At 32.6% G+C, this 21,356-nt stretch overlaps 1 protein-coding gene across 3 annotated transcripts in view; it reads left to right on the top strand.

The window, feature by feature from the left end:
• Positions 1-2,858: 2,858 nt before the first annotated feature.
• The window catches only part of LOC129217135 (RNA-binding protein 4.1-like), a 38,850-nt gene continuing 20,352 nt past the window's right edge, over positions 2,859-21,356 (top strand). For 2 of the 3 annotated variants that reach the window (XM_054851397.1, XM_054851395.1), the window contains exons 1-4: positions 3,760-3,811; positions 11,381-11,500; positions 12,836-12,919; positions 14,623-14,687. In XM_054851397.1, the coding sequence (XP_054707372.1) occupies positions 3,800-3,811; positions 11,381-11,500; positions 12,836-12,919; positions 14,623-14,687 (281 nt within the window). In that variant the 5' untranslated portion in view covers positions 3,760-3,799. Of the gene's footprint in view, positions 2,871-3,759; positions 3,812-11,380; positions 11,501-12,835; positions 12,920-14,622; positions 14,688-21,356 lie in introns of those variants that run through there. The other variant, XM_054851396.1, reaches the window with a different exon arrangement.

Genomic DNA, 21,356 nt, shown 5'->3' on the forward strand with positions numbered 1-21,356 from the left:
AACTACATGCAATATACTGACATCCCAGTCATGATATCCAGAGATTGCAGTTTCATCCCTGTTATGGGCTCATCAGTCTGAAATATTCAAGAACCGAGCTTGAGAGGCAGATACGAGACTCATTCAGCTTGAATGAGATGATTTCCGTATGTTGCCTGTAGTTCTTACCTTAGCCCTGGCTAAAAGGTGGTAAACTGCTTTATACCCATGCTTTGCTTTCAATTGACGAGTTGAACTGCACCATTGCTAGGGACTCTCGCTGGTGTGTTAATTTTAATTTAGCTACCAGTCTGTTGGCACTCTAAGCATCAATGAGATGACATCTGCCTCCAGCTTAGTTATTGACTGTTCCAGACTGATGAGTCCATAACAATGACGAAACTGTAGTCTCTGGATGTCATAACCAGGCTGTCGGTATATTGCATATCTACCTTAGCCCTAGATAACTTACTGCTGAATTGTTCCATACATGTTTTTCTACAACAATGTAATTTTCTTTAAAAGTTGGGAGTCACTGTAGACCCCTTGTCAGCTAGGGCTTGCCAGCTCTCCATAAATATATCACTTGGATTCCAAGCTAGGCCCACTATAGCTCGGGCAAACCTAACCTGGGAATATTGTGAAGGCTACGCAAAACCTAATCATAGCATTACAGAGCTGCCGGTTAGGTTTACAGCAGGCAGACATGGCCTCTTGTCGACCCCGTTGAAATTTAAACGTCCTATAAGCAGGCCTGTCATTTAGGAGGGTCAATTGCCTCACCCCTAGCTTTGAGAAATTAATGTTACATATAAGGGGTTGTAGTTCCTGCAATAAAATTTGCATTGAGTAAACACCCTCCCCAACCGCTCAAACCCTGGAAAAATTCGAAATGACAAGCCTGCTTATACGAAGTATTAGCAGTTCAGGAACACTAAGAAATTAAGAATTTCTGTACTTATTCATGTCTTAAGCAAAAACCAATGTGATTTTATCCAATTGTAATAATTACTGTGAATAAGAAACAATTACCTTTTCACAGATTATAGGTAGTTCAAGTATTTGGTAAATATTCACTTCAAATTACTTCAGAGTTACCAGAAGATTAGTTTTCAGTGGCTGATTTATATGTTAAAGAGGCCCATTGAAATATATTTTTGGGGACCCCTTTGTCTGTAATTATCATCATAATTGGCTGCATAGCCCATTGCGAGCCTTGGCCTATTTCAGGAGATCCCGCCAGGCTGTCCTCTTCTTTGTCGTTGACCTCCAGTTTTTGATTTTAATGAAATCAAAATCAGAGTCCACACAGTCGACCTATCTTGTTTTTGGTCTACCCATTGGTCGCTGTCCAAATGGGACCGCACTAAAGACCGTCAACGCAGCTCTGTCATTTTCCATTCTTGAGAAATGACCAGCCCATCTCATTGTTTAGTTTGGTAAATTTCAAAATATTGATATTTCTAAAAAGTTTATTAAGTCTTTGTCTATCATAGAACTAAGTAAAAAAAAAAAAAAAAAAAGGCTGCAATTTTGAATCATCTTTATAGCCTTATGGTCCTGGGAGCCCCTTACATTTGCAACATGGTAGATCTGCCATTCCATCTTTAGAATTTTTTTTTTTTTTTTTTTTTTTTTTTTTTTTAATGTCTTGATGCTGTCCTAGATATTTTGGTCTAAACTCGGATTTTTTTTAATGCAAAACCAAAATACATCATAGCTTCAGAACAACAGTAACATACCTAATCACAGATATAACACTAAGATATCTTACTGTTGTACATAAAAAGTAGTCGAAAACTTTGTACTGCATAGTGAATAAAATATGACAACGTATATAAAGTACAAATTGAGAATGGAAAAAGGTTAAAAAACCAGGAAACAGCTGTTTCGGCACTCTAAAATACAAGTGCCATCATCAGTGCATTAAAAACGAAGACATCAGGTTCACCCGACTAAAACACAGTCGAGGCGAACAATGGAATGAGAGACGAGTTGTAAAAGATATGAGAGCAGTACCGGAAACGATGACGTCAAGGTTACGTCAGAACTCAGAGGACAGTTGCACTCAGGAGAAAACGTCACGGACAAAAAATAAATCAAATAACAGACTTCCAAACATTAGGAAAAGGGGGGAGTGCTAGACAAATCGTTGACAATTAAATTAGCATTTTTCCATATGTAATATGACTCCCAAAAATCTAAATCTTGAATGGACGAACATTCGTGAATAACTTTGGCGGAAGAAAAAATAAAATTATGACCGCAGGACCAACAATGTTGAGCAATAGAGGAGCGTTTGAGATCCTGTTTTTTGACGTAATTTTCGTGTTCTTTTATCCGGAATTTGAGGGATCGTCGAGTCTGCCCAATGTAGGCCAATTTGCACTTCCAGGAAACACTGTCCCATTTGTCAAGGTTTCAAGACAGGGTGTTTTTCACAGCTTAAACACCCTGTTCACAACCTTGTTCCATGAACCATAGTTCGTTGGAGTTGCGAATTTCCTTTCAGCTTTAATTTTATCAATTATTTGCTATTCAAAGCGAAAGCAAAACCGCATTTTAGCACGCAAACATATGCAATCGTGCGGTTTGTTGGCAACGCTAAAAGCTCTATCTATTTGCTCAAACTGAACTATATTTCGGATCCCCTTTCAGCTTTGGAAATCGGTCGAAAATGACAGGCTCCTCAAAAAGGAGCAGCATTGCATCCTCGTAGGTTACGGTAGAGTGCCTAGACTGTAATGGCTATACCTCCCTATATTTCGATCTCTTAACCGCTTAACTCTTAACTGTTTTGTTCTTATCAGTGTGGCATCATCCTTGCAAGCATTGAGCGAGCGAGCATTTTGTTTGTTGTACCGGTTTAGGCGCATTTTCTTCATTATTTGGTAGGTAATATGTAGTACAATACGTTTGCTGTTCTTCTTTTCTTTTGCCTATAATAGCTATGTTTCACAATTTGTCCGACAGCAATGTCCTTCGAATTGTTCAAGATATACATTTTTGTCAAGCTCGAACAAAGGTGCCATCTCATTCTTCCCGCTAAAATTTGTCAAAAACTGAATGTAAAAGGAGGAGGAAGAGGGGGAGACAAACATTATTAAAATATTGTTTCAACTATGAAGTAAATAATTCCTTGAGTCATGCAGTTTTGTCCTTCTACAACTAAATAATTCGAACTTTTTTCAGTAGGCTGCTTACATTTCGACATGATTTAAACTATCTGCTGACAATAGTTAAAAGTAAAGTTGAAATACTGACCATAATTAATGCTTTCCAGTTCTCTCTTGTTGAAGTAACAATATAGCTAGTAAAACTGCTTCCAGGTAAACTTAGGGAGTGCTCTATTTTGTTATTAAATGTTGGGATGTCAAATATTTTGTTAGGCTTAGTGCGTCTTAATTCATAGTCTTCTTTTCGCTGTTTTTGTCTCGCGTGTTCGTTTAAATTTATTTCTTAAAAAATACCTACTTTTTACAATGTTTTAATGAAGTAGTTTTTTCAAGCTTTTGCTGTAATATTGTGAGCTATTCGGGCCACTCTCCGCCCGCTGTAAGTTCTCTGAACCCCTTTTTAAAAAAAAACTTGCGGCGATATTAAAGGTTGGCGGATGTATTAAAAATCGGTGAAGAAGTCAAAAAAGGAAACTTTTAAGTTTTTTTTGAAATTCTTTTGTTATCTGAAGTATGCCTTTAATATTTTGTATTTCCTTGTTTTATTTATTTTTTAATTTGAATGTCTTTGCTATTGATTTATTAGCAACTTTTTAATTTGACATTTTAATTTATAGATTTGGTGAAAAGAAATTTAGGAAATAATGAGTGCTCCAGTAAGTAGATATTTTTCTTGGCCAAATGCTTTATTTTAAATTTTTGTGTGTTGAATTTTATTAAAAGCTCTTTTTTTAGAAAAAGTTATTATTGTTAGTTTTTGTTTAATTCTTATGTCCGGGCATGACCGCAAGTAATGAAGATTCTGGACGTTAAAGATTACCCGGCTGTAGAGGGAACTTTCTAAATGGTCCGAACTGAAATCCTATGCCATTAATATGATTTCAAACACTTGTAACGATCCAAAAATAGTAAATGATCGACTATAGCAATCCAAAAATCCTTTACAATCACTTTTTTCGTCGAAATACCCCGACTCAAGCCATATTCCTCACCTATTGTTCCTTTAATTAAAACAGCTGTTCAAAGACTTCTTTTTCAAGCTCATGCAGTTATCATTTGGTTTTCGATCTTGTTGGGTTTTCTGGAACAATGAGGTTGTTTATATGTTTTGTGCTGATTTTTAATCTCATTCATGATTCTGTAACCTTAGCAGTAGCATGCAGGTAAACAAAAAGCTTTTTCTTCGGAGAAAACTTCAATCTCTCGCTATAACACACTCCAACTTAAGCGAAATGGCTAAAACGCAAGTTTTCTTCACCCGGAACGAATTTTAGACCTAACGAGAATTTCTCATCTGCAACATGAAAATTTTCGAAAGGGAATCAGTGTGTAAGTTTAGGCTTTGTTATTGAATGCTAAAAGTGTTTTTTTCGTGAATAGACCATCTCTTTAGTGCTAGATAGAACAATTAAAAAATGCGTCGAAGGTAGCACAACAATTATGAATCTTTCATATGTACAATTAAAAGCCTGAAAAAGGAAATCCATAAAAGCTCACAGAGTAAGCAAAAAGCATAAATTATGAAAGTAGAAGCAGATCTTATATTGTGTATCGAAGAGACCAGGTCGAAGAACGTTACCATGGATGGAAACGATATAAAAGGACTAGCGAAGTAACTGTATTTAGAAATATATTAGAATACGGTTTGGTCAAACAGCATAAATCATCATCTTATTTTTTTTAAGTTAAATATTATTATTGAATCTACTCTACAGTACTATTATAGTGCATTATTTTATTAATACTACATGCTGGTTTATTTTATGTCTCTCTTTCCCATTGATCATTGATTTTGTGCATCCTAACTGTATGTTTTACGTTGAATAACACAGTTAAAAAAAAATGAAAGTAAAAATCAGTGCTTCAGGTAAGAAACAAATGTATAATTAAGGAATGATTTAAAATGGTTTAAAGTGGCGTTCAGAAGTTTCCAAAAGGATTGGACTTGAATTTTAAAAATTTTTACACATACCCTTTTTTGCAACACGAAATTTCAACTTACACGAGGGGTCTTGGAACGCATCCCTTTTGTAAGTTGGGATTCGACTTTATTAGAATTCTAGAAAATGGCAAAAGCTAATGTTCAGTTTATATCTAGTTTCCCCTCTACAAGTCTACAGGAGTGACTGCAACTATCTGAAAGAATAGTAATTCTGTCATCAAGAATTTTTTATAATTTTCTAGTTATTGCAAATTAATTGGTACTAATATTTGACTTTATTGTAACTACTAATGAAATTATGGTTTTCCTATTTCGCCTTTTTTTTTTTTTGTTGAAAGATTGAATGTAGTGAACCTTCGGGTGTAGAGATCTCTCAAAGTCAGCCTGTTGAGGATTGGTTATAGCGAGGTTTGACTGTATTAATATAAAATTATCATAATTTAAGACAAATTGAAATTTTGCCTTTCGTTGATATTTAAAAAACATCTTTATATTGATGTGTTTTGAAATATATGTTCATAAGACTTTTTCAGATCACATGAAATTCACAAATACAGTATAACTTCAATTTATAGCGGTACTCAATTTAACGATTTCATCAATAAAATGATATATTAGCATTTCACTGGTCTGCGTTTGACTGCACTGAAAATCTGCTCCTCGATTTAACGATATCCTTGTTATAACAATAACTTTTTCCAATCCCTTGACAATCCTTAAATCGGGGTTATACTGTACAGTAAACTTCAGACCATCCGGGGAATAGGGTGGCGCGAAAACCGCAGATAATCTGACTAATAGGTAAAAAATGATACTACTGCATACAATAACTAAATAACTCTTACATGCATTTAAATTATAGCTAGAAACATTGTTACATTTCATCTACTTACATTAAATGTAGTGATGTAAAATACCTGGGTATTTATTTTTAGGGGTAAATACCCAGGGTATATATGCGGGTATACCCAAAATGGGTATTTACTCGGGTATTTATTTCAAAAATTTATATTCAACTAAAATACTTTTCTGTCTGTATTTCACTATGTATACATATAACCAACAATATACAAAACAAATTTTTGCCCAAAAATTGTATTTTGATCACATATTTAAAGAATTATTGTGTGAAACAACTCAGCAATCTAATACGATATTCATATTAAATGTGTTGGATATGCCTAATCAATGTCCTCATCTTTCTTTTTTATTTTTCACTTTTCAAAGCAAAATTTTAAGTTTTACCAGTAAAAAAACAAAGTGAGTGAGAAACTTAACGCCTCCTAAATACTAAATGCTTATCGCATTCTCCCTTTTAACATAGAGCAAAATGATCCTTTTAAGCATATTTTAAGTCTTCTGGCTACTGCCAACTATCGAAGGTTGAAAGCACTAGAAATTAAAAGGTGAGAAAACAATTGGTTAACTTCTAAATTTAAATTTTAAAATTAACAATCAAATCATAAAAATGCAGACTTAATGTTGTGATGTATTTGTAGCTTGATGTAACTTCACAATATAACTTTTGCTCCAGCTTTGGTACACAAATATGTCTAATGAGATAGTTTAAATTGAATCTTTTGAAACTTATCTTTTCGCTTTCGGATTTGTAAACGGTAGTAGCAAGGGGTCAAAATGGATTCAAAAGCAGAGCAATTAATTTCTAATTTTTGTGAAGGCACCATTTCTATTACATTTTATTTATGTGAATCTACCGATTTTGCTAGTCGAATTTTTGTGAAGGTGATACCAAAAATAGCCTTAAAATCGGCCAGTATTTTAACTTAAAAATTGTAAAATTGAATAATAAGTAGAATTTTTAAAAAATTACAAAAAAAAAAAAAATTTCAATTTTTTTTTTGTAGAACTTGCCAGGGGCCAATTCAACAAGCTTCTTGCCACGTTTGGCCCGCGGGCCATAGGTTGTTCATCCCTGGAGAAAAGTAAATTTGCTGTGCTCTCAAATGGTTAATATTAGAGCAAAACATCTGTCATTATTTTAAAAAGATAATGTCATTTAAAGCCCTTTAAGTGAAAAAAAAATTAAAAGTGTATAGTGGCCCTCTTCTTCCAAACGTGCGGTATGTAAAATCTAAAAACGAACAACACAATCATAAGTAAAAAAAAAATTAATGACCTTTAAATGAATTTAAAAGAAAATGTAAAAAAATCTATTTATAATCTAACCTCCAATAATCAGAAGTTTACTGTATGGATCATTCTACAAAAAACACGCTTTTTTAGGTCCAAGGTGGTTAGTTTCAAAAATATTTATTTTAAAGCACTTTTTATGAGATTTAAAAAAGTGTAATAAATTTTGAAAATGATCAATACGAATTAGTGATGTTATAAAAATTTTTAAATGTTTTTTTCACTGAACAGGGGGATACTTGTATGCTTCCGTTACATGTCCCAACATATTTCTTCCCATATACTTCATTTATTTACTCAATACAAAAAAATATAACAGGTTTAATAGTGAAATTTAAATAATGTGATGTTTTTTAAATAGGTTAAAAGAATTATGTTGTAAAATAAAAAAATATATAGCATTCATAATCTTTTGAATCAGTGCCACAGTATTTCTTGTATCCTCTGTTTAGGATTTAATTAACAGGGGTCTGTCCAGGATTTTTCACAGGGTCCGTTTTTTTTTGCAAAATCAAATAATTTTGTGAAAAGTGAATTAATTTTGTGAAAAATCAAAAATTTTCGCAAAAAAAATTTTTTTTTCTTTTTGTTAAAACGAAATTTTAGAATTTAGAGATGGCACAAACTACATCAATTAAATTAAAGTTGAGTGTTTTCCTCTTCTACGTCGAGAAAATCATTCTGGTTTTTTTTTACTAATATTTGGCGGGGGGGGGGGAGGGGGCATCGCTCTTTCAAGTATCAATATTTATCTACCATTCTACATTATGTTAAATTATACTAGATATATTTCTGTACAGTACTTAAAATAATTGTAACAAAAATATAAATAAATAAAATAAAATTCAGAATAGGGTTCAGCATTCAACTTTTTGACCCAAGACACTCTTAAAAAGCACAGAATTTCGTTTAAAACTTATAAATTCCGTGATTTAAACAAAAATAAAAAGATATTTCAATTGTTTACCTCTTAACAAAGCGTAATAATCATTAAAAATTCGAAAAATCGGATTCCCATAGCGGATGCAAAGAGATCGCAATTCTCAAAGTGAAGGCATCAAAAGTATAAAAACGGCTTGAAAAAGAAATATTTTTGATAAAATTATTTTAAAATTGCACTTTAGAGTCCTATGATAAACATATCATTAATATCTGTGGACACAGTTGACCCAAAAAATAAAATTAAATAAACCACCTACTTAGCATTTTAATTTTTGACTCATAGCAGAAAATGGAATTTTGCTTTAAAAACTTGAAATGAGAGCTCTAACAGAAATAAAGAGACTTTTCATTTATTTGAATTCTAATAAAGCTAAGTTAGCTTGAAAAAAGAACAAAATATGATTTTCATATCGGATGTTAAAAGATTGCATTTTTCAAAATGTAGAGATCTAAAGGAAGAAAAAAAGGTAATTAAAAGAGTTTACTTAAAGTTAATCATCCTTGTGTTAGCATCGAAAAATCAAAACCCATATAATTTTCTCCCAAAATAACAAACATCTCATCGCACCATAAAAACGCAAATATTGACAAGCTGGCAAAATGATGAGAATATTTTCTAATCAAGTCATTATAAAGGTTCAACGCCAGACGCTAAGTGGTGATAATTTTGAAGTTGGTAACACTATCTGAAGCGATTATATTTTTTCCTCACCTTTACTATCCCTTTGCAGTTCTAAGTTCATTTCGCAGATATATATTATTATTGTTTATTGAATCATAGGGAGAAAAGTGCTTACCAATGCCTTTTCAGAAAAGTTAACAAAAACACCGCTGCTAATTAGCTGTGATAAAACAAACAACCATTATATTTATTTGGCAGTAGCAATTATTTATCGCTTGCAGGAGCATCCCAAGAGTGCGGATTTTTTTTTTTTTTTTCAAAATTAGCCGATTTTGTATAAGCTGATCCCTCTAATTTGACTTAAAAAAAGGTTCCAAAAAATATCGGTTTATACACAGAATTATGCGTTATTTTGCTTTCAGATTTGCTCTTTCAATAAACAATTTGACATCCGATCTTGTTTATCAGAATTTTGTGAAAGGTCCGTTTTGTTTCATCGGGATTTTGTGAAAGGTCCGTTTTGTTTGATCGGGATTTTGTGAAAGGTCCGTTTTGGTTGATCGGATTTTTGTGAAGGGTCCGTTAACGGACTCAAATATCCTCTGGCCAGACCCCTGATTAAGTAATAGAATTTCCTATAGAGGGCAGTACTGGCAGCTCATTACAGAGGTTTAGAGTCACAAGTTAGCCCTTTTCAACTCTGGATCTTCATAGTGAAGCCAAAGAACTTAGTGTGAAAGAATTTCAGCATTATTCTCTTTGAAGTCAAATAGGTCCTTAACTTTGTGTATCCTCCTTTCTTGAGTTAAAAAGGAAATAATTGTGTAAAAAATTTTTTTTATGGTTAAAATTGAATCGTTATTTTAAAAGTAAATTCTAAATAACATGTTGCGTTAACACTGAATCAACACAATGATCATAGCAAAACATAAGTATTTGTATCCTTCGTTTCTGTATTCTCTGTCACAGTATAGATGTAATGGAGGATATACAATCAGAAATGGAGCACACACCTTTCTTTAAAAATCCATTTTAAGAAAGATGTGTACATTTTAATCAGTTCCAATCGTGTTCCTCATACAAGATGCAATGTTTATTTAAATGAAAAGTTTAAAAATAACATTCAAAATATATATTTACTATCTGTTATTCTCTGTTCATATCCAAAATTTTAACTATAAAAGAAAGTTACAAAATAACCAATCAAGAATGTGACTAACTATGTGAGAGTAAAAAGGTGCCTAAAAGGAACAACATAAAGTAACTTTTGAAAAAATTGAAGATTTTTTTTCATGAATTCCAACGTCAAAAACTTTTGTATAATGACCTGTATATGCTTTTAAGAAATGTCATTCAATGTCAAGAAAACAAGGAAAATTCACCAAATAACTTATTATGAAACTAACAAAAACTTGTAGATGAAACTATTTGGATAAACCTTGAATAAGTAAGATAAAATGTCCTTTTAGCTGATGGAAATGTTGAAAATTTTTGTAACATTTCAAATTTTTTGACAAAGTTTCTTTCAGCCACTACAAGCAATAAAGTGAGACTATTTGAAGGCAGCAAATATGTATGAAACTAAAATCTTCCAATCTGCAGCAATCAACATTTATTGTTGTTCCATGTTTTTTTTGGCTTTATGAAATTATTGCAGGAATTTGATTAAAAGCCTAGGCTTGTAAAAAAATTACTTTATGTATTTGCTCAGTGTTCTTTATACTGTTCACTGTTAAGAAAATAAGATGAAAGCCCATAATCAGTGTTTTGAGATTGAAACACTTTAGGGAAGCAGATGAGAGAGGTATGGAAAATCTTGAATTGTAAATTCATTTTGTGCTTAAAAAGCTGAGAATTTTATGAATTTGATCTTAAAACCTTTAAAATAGAAGAAATGACTTGGAAAATCATTGTGGGAGACATTTGAAGGGGTTCCTATTTTATAGAAAAAAATTACATAAACTTTTTGAGCTTCTTCAGTTCCCAAAAATTTCACCTTCTTAAAAAAAATTATTTGAGTCCACTATCACTCCTGCTGGAGTGTAAATAGTTATATTTTTATCTTTTAAAATATTAGAAACTTTTCATTTTTGCCGTTAAAAATCGAATGTAGTTAATCTGGAATTCTCTAAAAAAAAGTGTCGAAGGAAACCTGAAAATGTTCAGGAATTTTGTTTCTGAAACAGTATGATCCCTGATGTAACATAAAATTGAAATTTCTGTTGGTTACTGTTGTAAGTAAATACAGTAAAACCTCTAATGCGGACACTAACAGGACAATTCTTTTTTCTCCGCAATAGAGGAGTGTTCGCGGGACAGGTTTAATAACTTTATTTGCCTTGGAATCAGGAGAATTAAATATTGTCGGTCAGGAGGAGTTTTACTGTACTTTGTTTTTAAAATATCTAATATATAATTTTCAACTGTAAAGTTAATTTGAATGATAGTTATACCATAAGCTTTGATAAATCTTTAACCAACACCATAAGCTTAAAAATATGTTTCCTTTTATGTGTTTTTAAGTTAAATGTTAAACAAAGCACTAAAAATTAGCATAATTTTTTTCAGCGTACAAAATTATTTGTTGGACATCTTCCTGATGGCTGCACAAATGAAGATCTTGAGACGTTGTTTGCAAAATATGGAACTGTTAGTGAATGTGATGTTATTAATAAATATGGATTTGTGGTAAGCTGTTTTATTTTTAATCTGTTTTTTTTCTTTAACTTTTTGAAATGTTTCATGTTTATTTTTAAAAAAGGGAATTTTATCAATTTTAATGCAAAATAAGAAGTATTGTGAAAAAATTTGTAAATTGTATAAACATCACCAAAAGCAATTTAAATGTTCTTTTAGTACATAAATAAGATGACTTAAGTTGTTACCACACAGATGAATTTTTTCCTGACATTCTAGATTTCAGGCTTCTAGTAACCCAAAAATGAGATTTTAAAAATCTAACTAGCCCTTTTTTTTGACCAGACGCAGCAGTTTTCCAGTGAATGCTTATAAAAATGGCCAACCGATGTGATTAACAAGTTTATTCCAAAAACTTGTGATTCTTAAATTATAAGCATGTCACAAATATTTATACATTATCGGTATTTTCATAAACAAATTTATGTATGTCTTAATGAAGAAGCTGCTTAAAATCTTAAGATAAGCCTAGTGGTTTAGTGGTAACACTTTTATGCCATATACCCAGGTTTAATTCCTGGTTTTGGTATGGTTGACTCAGCTTTTCTTTCATCCCTGCAGTAGGTCAATAAAATGAGTACTAAGCATGCTTGGGAATTAAACATTCGGGGTTCCTTGTTCATCTTATTACCTAACCGGATCATCAGCCTTGCACCTCAGAGCCCTTGGTCACATACCGAGATGACGCAGTAAACCTTGGCCCACATGTACTATTTGCCAAAGTTAATTTTTTAGTAATATTGTTTTGTTCGTACCAAAGCTTTAGTGTTGCCCAAAATTTTCGTTAAGTTCCTGATTCTTTAGAAATTTGAATGCAGTACAACCTTGACATCTTTTTTTCTTAGTAAGGGAAAAAAAATAGAGATTCAGTCGAGTATCAACTTAAGTGGGGGATGTTTTGCGAGACCTGTCGCTTAAGCCCACCTATCCTTTTGTAACTAAAGTCACAAATTAGGATAGAATAACATAGAAACGTGTTTCATAGTTATTCAAATCGCAGTGAAAATTATGTTCTCTCAATTTGTTTCTGCACAAATTTACACCAGAAGCAATTTCTTAGCTCTTAAACAGTGTACCACAAAGAAATGTAGATAGATTTTTACTTGAACTATAAAAAATTTACATTTGATTTTTCATAGTTTTTTAAAAATCTTGAGCAAAACATTTAGCAATTATGTAAATTGTTATAAAATGTAAAAATGAGATTTTCTGCTATTATCTATTTTTAACCAAGGCATCATTGTGATGTTTACAGACCTAGTATCTTTATTTAAAACAAGGAATGTTTTAACTCTTGCTATTACTAATGGATTATCTTTTATATAGCATATGAGTACCCCTGAAGAAGCGGAAGATGCCATGAAAGCTCTGAATAATTACAACTTTAAAGGATCATCATTAAGTGTTGAGGTAATTGTTTTGCATTAGTATCATTTTTCATTCTTTTCGGCACACCGAAAATACGCTCATTATTGCTTTATAGGGAACTTTATTATTGCAACTATGCATTAAAGTAATTTTAATTACAGAAATAAAAGTGTGTAATTCTTTTAAGTGGTGTTTTTTTAACTGAAGTCAAAGGTGAAAATTTACAGAGTTTTGCATGATGTCTTACCAAATTATTATATCATTATAGTACTCTCCTTTCCTTCTTTCTCTTTATAATGACCTTTAAAGTCCACATCTTTTGTTGAAACTGCAATCATTACAATTTTGAAGTAGGATTGTTCGGAGAAATCAATGATAATTAATTGCTAAGTACACTATATTACCAAAAGTGTTTGGACACTTTCAAAAATTCACATTTTTTAATGAAATATGAACGTTTAAAGCAATTTTTCACTGTGCATCGCGCGAAAGATAGTGATTTTTAACTTACAAAATCCAAAGCTGAGATATATCCTACAACTCATAAAAAATTCCTCTTAATATCTTTAAAATTCAAAAAGTTATCAGCAATCTAATGAGCAGAATTTCTATAATTCTTGGAAAGGCGACCCATCGTGAGGGATCGTTTGCAAGTTAGCAACATTTACTTGCAATTGCTCAGTGTGATTCATGATAAAAACAGATTATTTATGAACGATCCCTCACTCTGCTTTGCCTATCCAAGAATTAATGAAATTCGGCTCATTAGATCACTGATAACTTTCTGAATTTTTTTCAAGATATTCAACTGGAATTTTCATGAGCTGAAGAATCTAGTTAGCAATTTTTAACTTCTATAATCTAAAACCTATCTTTCGTGCATGCACAGTGAAACATTAATTGCTTTAAACGTTCATATTTCATTAAATTTTCTATATTTTAACTTCAAATTTTATGTTTCTGTAGTATGCTGTCGAATATTATGAAAGTTTAATAACGTTTGAAGGAAAACTGTGCATGATATGAGCCGAAAACCTTCAAAAAAAGTTTGCATTTTTGAAAGAAATGCTTATATCTCCGTGGGTATAAGAAATACTTTTAAAAAATATAAAAATAATTTTTTGATAGTTTTTAAACTTATTTCTGAAATTTTTAGCTTTTTCATAGCTATTTACAATGAAAAATGGTCAAAAACCTTTTGTTTCCTCAATTTGTTGCTAGTCCTTTAAATGAATAGTAGACTTAATTTTTGTTGAAAAATGGCAGCTTACCTTTTATGTAGTACTTTTATGAGTATACCTTTTATGTGAAACAAATTACGGAGCAATTGGTTTTTTACTTATCGAGAAATCTGTAAAAATGTGAATTTTTGAAAGTGTCCCAATACTTTTGGTCATATAGTGTATTTGCGTAAAAAGTTGCTAGTTCTTTATTACATTACAGCACTTTTCAATTAGTAATTGGGATATGTTGCATGTCTAGTATGTCCATACAATTGGCCTTTTAAGTATGACAAAAATATAATTAAACGAAATTTGATGATTTTTTTTCTTCTGCAGAAATTTAATGCTTAGGAAATTGTCTGGAACCCCTGAATTTCTCTTTCACTTGATAAGGCACTTATTTTGTATTCAGTAAATCTTGTATGGTCTGTAATATAGCTGCATATTTTCATAGCGAAACTTGTTTGAGTTTTGGAAAGTCTTTTGAAAGTTAACATATTTTGTCGTTTTCTTATTTTGCAGCGTTCAAAAAGCAAACTACACCCTGAACCTGGAGCTCCTGGTCGTGCAAAAGGTGGAATGCCAAAGTAAGTGGTCTTTTACAGCTAAAGTAAAAGTTCATAGCTCTTCTCCCCCCTCTAGGTATAAGAATAGACTAGGGGTTGTCCCAAATGTCACACTTAAATGGGGAGAGGGGAATTCCTGTAGAGTAAGTTTTTGATGGGGAGGGAAGGAGTAACAAGACTTGTGACATTTACATGTTTTTTTATAAGAATATGTGTAAGAAAAAGTTACATGTGACACAAGGAGGAGGTATTTAGATCAAGTGCCGCACTTTGTGAGAGGTTATAAATGTTGAAAGAAACATTTTTGGACAGCACCTCGGCTCTTCATAGTTTTAAAGCTTTAAATATCTATGAAATCATTCTAAAAAAATTTTTGGTCGTTAATTTTGTCTTCAACTACATTGAATCAGATCTGCCAACTTTTTGGATTACAGTGAAACCTCCGAATAGCGGACAGTCAAGGGACTAGAAGTTTTGTCCGTTATTGGGAGGTGTCCGCTGTTAGGAGGAACTAGTTAATTTATCTTTTTCAAAATGGGCTGTTGTTCCCTTTGTAGAACACAATCAAAACAATTGGAAAAGGAAAACTACATTTTACGTCAAGTGTAATTAATCTGTTTTTTCTTTATAAAGGTATACTGACAGCACACACTTGCCTTAAAAAGCATTTAATCAATTAAAGTAAGTAGTTAAAACAGTTTGACATCTCTTTTTTGCATTACCAACAACAGCGATTCGGCGGAGCAAACCCCCCCCCCCCCCCACACTTTTTATGGTTAATTTATTTAGTTTATCTGAAGTATCACTATTGCATGACTGATAGTTGGCAATATGACCTTGAATATGGGTAATCTTTTTCCATGTCTAAAAATTAAACAACCTAACGAAACCACGGCGCCATAAAGCCGTGGTTTCGTTGTGGAGGATGAAAAGCTTTGTAAGGCAAGCAGTTACTAAGATATTTTGTGAAAAGAAAAAAACCGGAAGTGCTACGATCGCAAGGGAAATTTTTTGTGAAATAACTCCGTTATTCGGAGTGTCCGTTATTCAAAGGGAATTACATGGAATGGCCTATATTGAGGGACTGGGGCTTGCAAAAATGTCTGTTAATTAGAAGTGTCCGTTATTCGGGAGTGTCCGTTAAGGGAGGTTTCACTGTATCTGTAAAATTTACGGATGTCACTTAAACTTAACGGGCTTACGGATAGACTTGACTTTTACGGTTTAATCAAATCATAACTGTTTGTTCAAAAAAAAAAATCCGCCAAAAAATTAAAAAACCTCAGATTTGCTTGAAAAGATCCCAATAAAAGCATTCCGTTCCCCTCAAGCTACCTCCCTAAACACAACTGGTCAATTTGCCTCGTCTTTTCTTCAGAGCATTTATGCGGCTACTGTATTGCTAGATTGTGTCAAAATCGCCCAATAGGTAATTTTTTCTTCCGAGCTGGCCGCAGATAGAAGCTATTTTGTTTCAATCTGCTTGCTCTCTGGAAAGATCTGGCAACACTAGTCACTCCCTCCCAGCTTGGTTTCTGTAAGTTCATTGCTCGACCCCAGCGCTTTTTTCGATCCGTGGGTAAAGAACGAGGTGGCGCGGAACGAGTTCTGAAACACAATGTTTACTTGTTTATTTCATGCTGTTTGTTCAAATGGAGTCGAAAAAAGCAAAGAAAAGTTATTTTCAAATGGACAAGGAATCAAAAACTGTTGAATTTTTGCGTTTAAAGTCTGATAAGAAAGGGGCAAAAAATGTGTATTGCGAGATTTGTTGTGAGTGGCTTTGTTTTCTCACAGCGGTTGAAACGATGTAGATCGCCATGTGACTGGAGAGGTCCATTTGAGAAATGTAGAAGTGCCCGAGAAAAGTTTTTTAATAAAAAAAAAAAACCTGCCTCTCTGCTTCATTAAATGTAGCTGCATTTTCTTCACATGCTGAAGTTTCTAATTTTGAAAATATTTTTCAAATATAAATGCATCTTTTATCTTGCAAAATGTAAATAGTAGCATACCTTAAACAGTTTTTTTTTTTTAAATTTGAAGAATCATCCAACATCAGCGTTTGTTTCATAAAAGTTTGCATAATACAGTAAATCGATATATGGTTTCAATATTTGATGCATTATTGAATGAACTTCAGCTTCTAAAAAATTTTGAGAGTTTGAAAAAGTAAGTATCTTTTCAAGGAAGGAAAATTGTTTTAGGCTATTATTATGCACTTCTAAAAGATTACTATTGGCAAAATTATTTGAAGATTCATTTTCATATAGTTGGATTTTGTATATTTTCCATAAACTAAAATTCAATTTAATGTTAAAATTGCAGAAATGAGCTTTATTTAAATGTTGCAATTACATAATAAATTTTATATTAGCATTACACATTCATAATCTAATGTTATATTACGTCAATCAATTTGTCTCGGTTTTATTAAATGCTTTGTGAAAAGTTTCACTGATGCCAGTTTTGAAAAGTTGGCAAGTCTGATTGAATAATATTTTGCTACAAATCATAAATCTCTTCTAATATAAATATTTCCTATTTTGAACTCGAGGATTTTTGGAATGTAATGCCAAACTGCTCCCAGTGTGTTAGACAGAATAGCAATGTGGCAATCTGGTACATCTTCACCTTAAGTACTAGCATACAGATACGGGAAATAGAAAGGACATATAAGTTATAATTTTTTTTTGAACATTGTAGCACTTTTCAAGGGGAGCAAAATATTCAATGCGTAGATATTAATGAATGCTGCCTTGGAGAGTATATCTTGACGTGAAAAAAAAACGTTATAACTCTTGAATGATTTGATTCATAAGTCTCGATTTGTAAAAAAAGGTCCTTTTGCAAGGAAAAATAGGCATGCATGATAAAACATACAGCCTTCATGTGAACATTTAAACCTTTCTATGACTAACTCTGTTTGAAAAAGAAAGAAAAAAATAATAAAAAACAAAGTAGAATAATCTATACACATAAATAGCTACTTCTGTATGTAAGGATATCCAGGGTAATCTTCAAAACTACTGGAACGATTTTAACCATTTTTTCATTTATTTTTTCATGTTTACGAAAATTTGTTGCCTTACAACAGCAATATTAAAAGTAATCATAATGAACATTTTGAATCAAGGCTTCTCTGGAGCAAGTATGACATTTATTGCTTTCTTAGGAATTGTATTGTCATCTTTATACATAAATGGCTACTTCTGTGTGTATGTTTGTTCGGGGTAATCTTCAAAACTACTGGACCGATTTCAACGTTTTTTTTAACCTTAGATAGCTATATTATCAAGGAGCAACTTAGGCTATAATTTATTCCTAAAAAACTTAGTTTAAAAACCTTATGATGAAAAACAGTAAATGATTAAATATAAAACCTATTGTTACCAAAATTTGTTGCCTTACAACAGCAGTATTAATAGTAATCATAATGAAAATTTTGAATCAATGCTTTTCTGGAGCAAACATAAATTTAGAGTAATTTAAATATTTGAAAACTCGACTTTTTGCACTCTTTGGGTAACATAATAGAGATTTTTTTTGTGTATGTTTGTATGCTATTTAATTATGTATGATATTTTCAAAATAAATATCAGATATATATCGACTGATATATATCGGCGAACTCTGTTCCCTGTATTCTTGTTTCTTTTACATGGCCTAAATCACGTAAGAGGAACATTCAAGCAACATAAAATAACCAACATACAGGCAGGCAGAGAGAAAGAACATGCAAGCTTTGTAAAATAAACATTCAGTTAGTGTACCGGTGTACGGTCTCTATTTCTGAATATTATTGTAAATATTGAGGTTCATTGCGTCGGTGTTGAGGGAAAAAAAACAGATTATCCGGCAACATAGAATCCGCACCTCATAAACTTCGCATTTTCTAATAGATAATTCCTGGATTATACGCAGGAAAATACTAAAATTACTTACCTTTCAAAATTACTCACATTTTACTGACCATGTGCTTTATCCCTCACGTCTTTCTCAACAAAAAAACAAAGTTATCTTTCGAGTTGAACAATCATTGTCTATGAATTTTTTTTTTGCTCACCATTATTCTTTCTTTTAATGCATAAATTCCTTTGATGCATTAAGCATCAAATGATTCATAATGCTCCATCATTAATCATAACCTAAAATAATAATAATCATGAATAAAAATCTAGTGCATAAGGTTATTATTATGCAAATAAATAATAATCTTCATGATTATTATTCATGCAGATTTGATGCATGAAATTTAGTGCGTAAATTCCAATGTAAAAAAAAATTCTTTCCCATGAAAAGAAATGAACTTCACAAAACGATTGCGCAAGGTAGAAATGTTGTGAAGGATACCAAAAGGTATTAACTCTGAGGTCCATTGTCATGGCTACCCACTGTCCACTCGTATTTCCGAGTCAAAAAACAATCTTCTCTGATCCCCGATCTCTCTCCACCCCCCACTCAATTTGTTTCCTGGTGGATTGCAGGTGGATTGTCTGTTGAGAGGAAATAAGAGCTTTCGGCTCCTGCCCTCCCCCCCCCTACAGTGCGGGGAGGAATTGAAACTTTGTTTCTACTCCCTCCCACAGCTACTCCAGTTAGTCCCCTTTTTGCAGTTTCCCCTTTCTTTGCTGGGGGGCAGTGTTAATTCCCAGTTTGTTCTTCCAAAGTGATCTATTGTTTCTTTCTGCAGCCTTATTCAGGGTTGGCAGACCTCCTATTTTTTCCTAATTTCCTATTTTTTTCAAAGTTTTGGAAAATTTTCCTGTTTTTTCCTATTTATTCCTATTTTTTCAATGCATAATCATGCTTCCACCCAAGGTTTGAAATAGTGTGGGATTGCACAACAGGTGCAAAAAATCTGTAAATCCCGTGCAATCCGAAGGTCTGTGTGGGATCCCCCCCCAATCCTTAAACTCAATAACGAACATCAGATGGGGAAGCGGAGAAAATTTTCCTCTGTGCGGTAGTATTGGCGAAGAGCCTCCCGCTTCCACTAGCACAATCGTTGCAATCCGGATTCCCCCCCTCTCATCAAACTTTTAGAGAGCAACCCTACTGGAAACACCACGCCATCCGTTCTTTCATACAAATAAATAAGAGAGGTCATAGGTTACAACGTGTTTCTTTAAGCGTTCGGCTCGTTTTGAAATGCAACAAATCCTTTTCGCTATTTTGTCTTTGCGAGTTTAAACGTTGTATTTAAAAAATTTCAAACTCCATAGCTCCTTTTTCATTTTGGAAAGATGAATAATTTTTTAATAAAGCGTCCGTAAATTCAAAGCAATTCAAGTTGCATCGTCGAATTCCGATTCTCCGGCATCAATGAATTCCGATTTGCCGGCATCAACGCATTCCGATCCGCTACATCAACTGATTCCAATCCGCCGACCGCTGGTCGAAATGTGATCCGAAAGCCTCTGGAAACGCCAAGTCATTTTCAATAGATATATATAGGCAATTTTTTCAACTTTTTGATCATCAGAAAAAAGTCTTTGTGCAGTAGAAATATTATTCTAATCAATGGGGACCGAACCCCATACAAATAATTAGATCCAGAAAATTCTCTTTAAAAAAATAATTGAGTGCATGTGTGTTACTTAGTTGTAAAATATTTTATTAAAATCGAAATAATAAAATAAAATTGCAAAATTGCTGAATAATTATTTAAAAATGGGGTTGATATTACTCTAAAAAATTATAATTTCAAAATGAATCAATGGATAAATAAAATAAAAATGAATGATTAAAAAATTCTAAACAAATTTTCAGTACTTATAAAAATTGTCCCCCAAAAAATCCCCCCTGGAATTTGAAGTAAAGGGGAACATTCCCCCCTAGAAATTGAACCCTATTTCAAACCCTGCCGCCTTTTCACCGAGACTGTAATTTCCTGCACCTTATCAGCAGATTATGTTAGGAAAGTAATTGCAAAATTATTGATGTACCGATTATCTTTGCTTTCTTATCTTCAAAGTTAAAACAATTCAACATCAATTTACGCAAAAAAAAGAAACTGCTCTTGTGCCTGTAAGGTTGTTTATTTTACACAGATTTCCTTTTACCCTGTTGATTAAACAACCTTAGAGATAAAGAAGCTGTCTCTGTTTGCGCTCCCCCCCCCCCCCCCCCCCCCGCGCGCTAGTACAGTAAAACTAAGCAAAAAAAAAAAAAAAACGCAAAACCCAAACATAAAAAAAAAAGTTTGAATCTGTTGCAAATTACTTCTTACTCTTCTAACAAAAAGGGATAAAAAGTTCCTGCATTTTGTGATTCAGTTTTGGGAAAAAGGGAGCGAGCACGGAAAAAAAATTTTTTAGAAAAAATTTCTGTTACTTAAAAAAAATACTAAAAAATCGTAGAAACCACTCTATATTAGTAAAATGAACTCTAAAAAACAAAAATGCTAATACACCAGGAGCCCAGGCGAGGGGGGGGGGGAAATGGTGCAAATTGGGCCATCGGAATTTTTAAGAAAGTTTTTTGAAGGGGTATTTCTTTCTTTATAATTTAACTTCTTAATTTACTTTTGTATTTATTCTTGAGGGATACTTCGTAACGCTTGAGGGATGGGATATCGCTTTTTTGGACTCTAGTTTGCATTCTAAAATCAACAATTGCAGTGAAGTTCACGGACAAATTTCACTTATTTTTAACTTTTCGAAATAAGTAAAAATGCCGCACAAGCACAAT

This window comes from Uloborus diversus, chromosome 2 (genome assembly GCF_026930045.1).
Source record: "Uloborus diversus isolate 005 chromosome 2, Udiv.v.3.1, whole genome shotgun sequence".
In the NCBI taxonomy this organism is placed as follows: Eukaryota; Metazoa; Arthropoda; class Arachnida; order Araneae; family Uloboridae; genus Uloborus; species Uloborus diversus.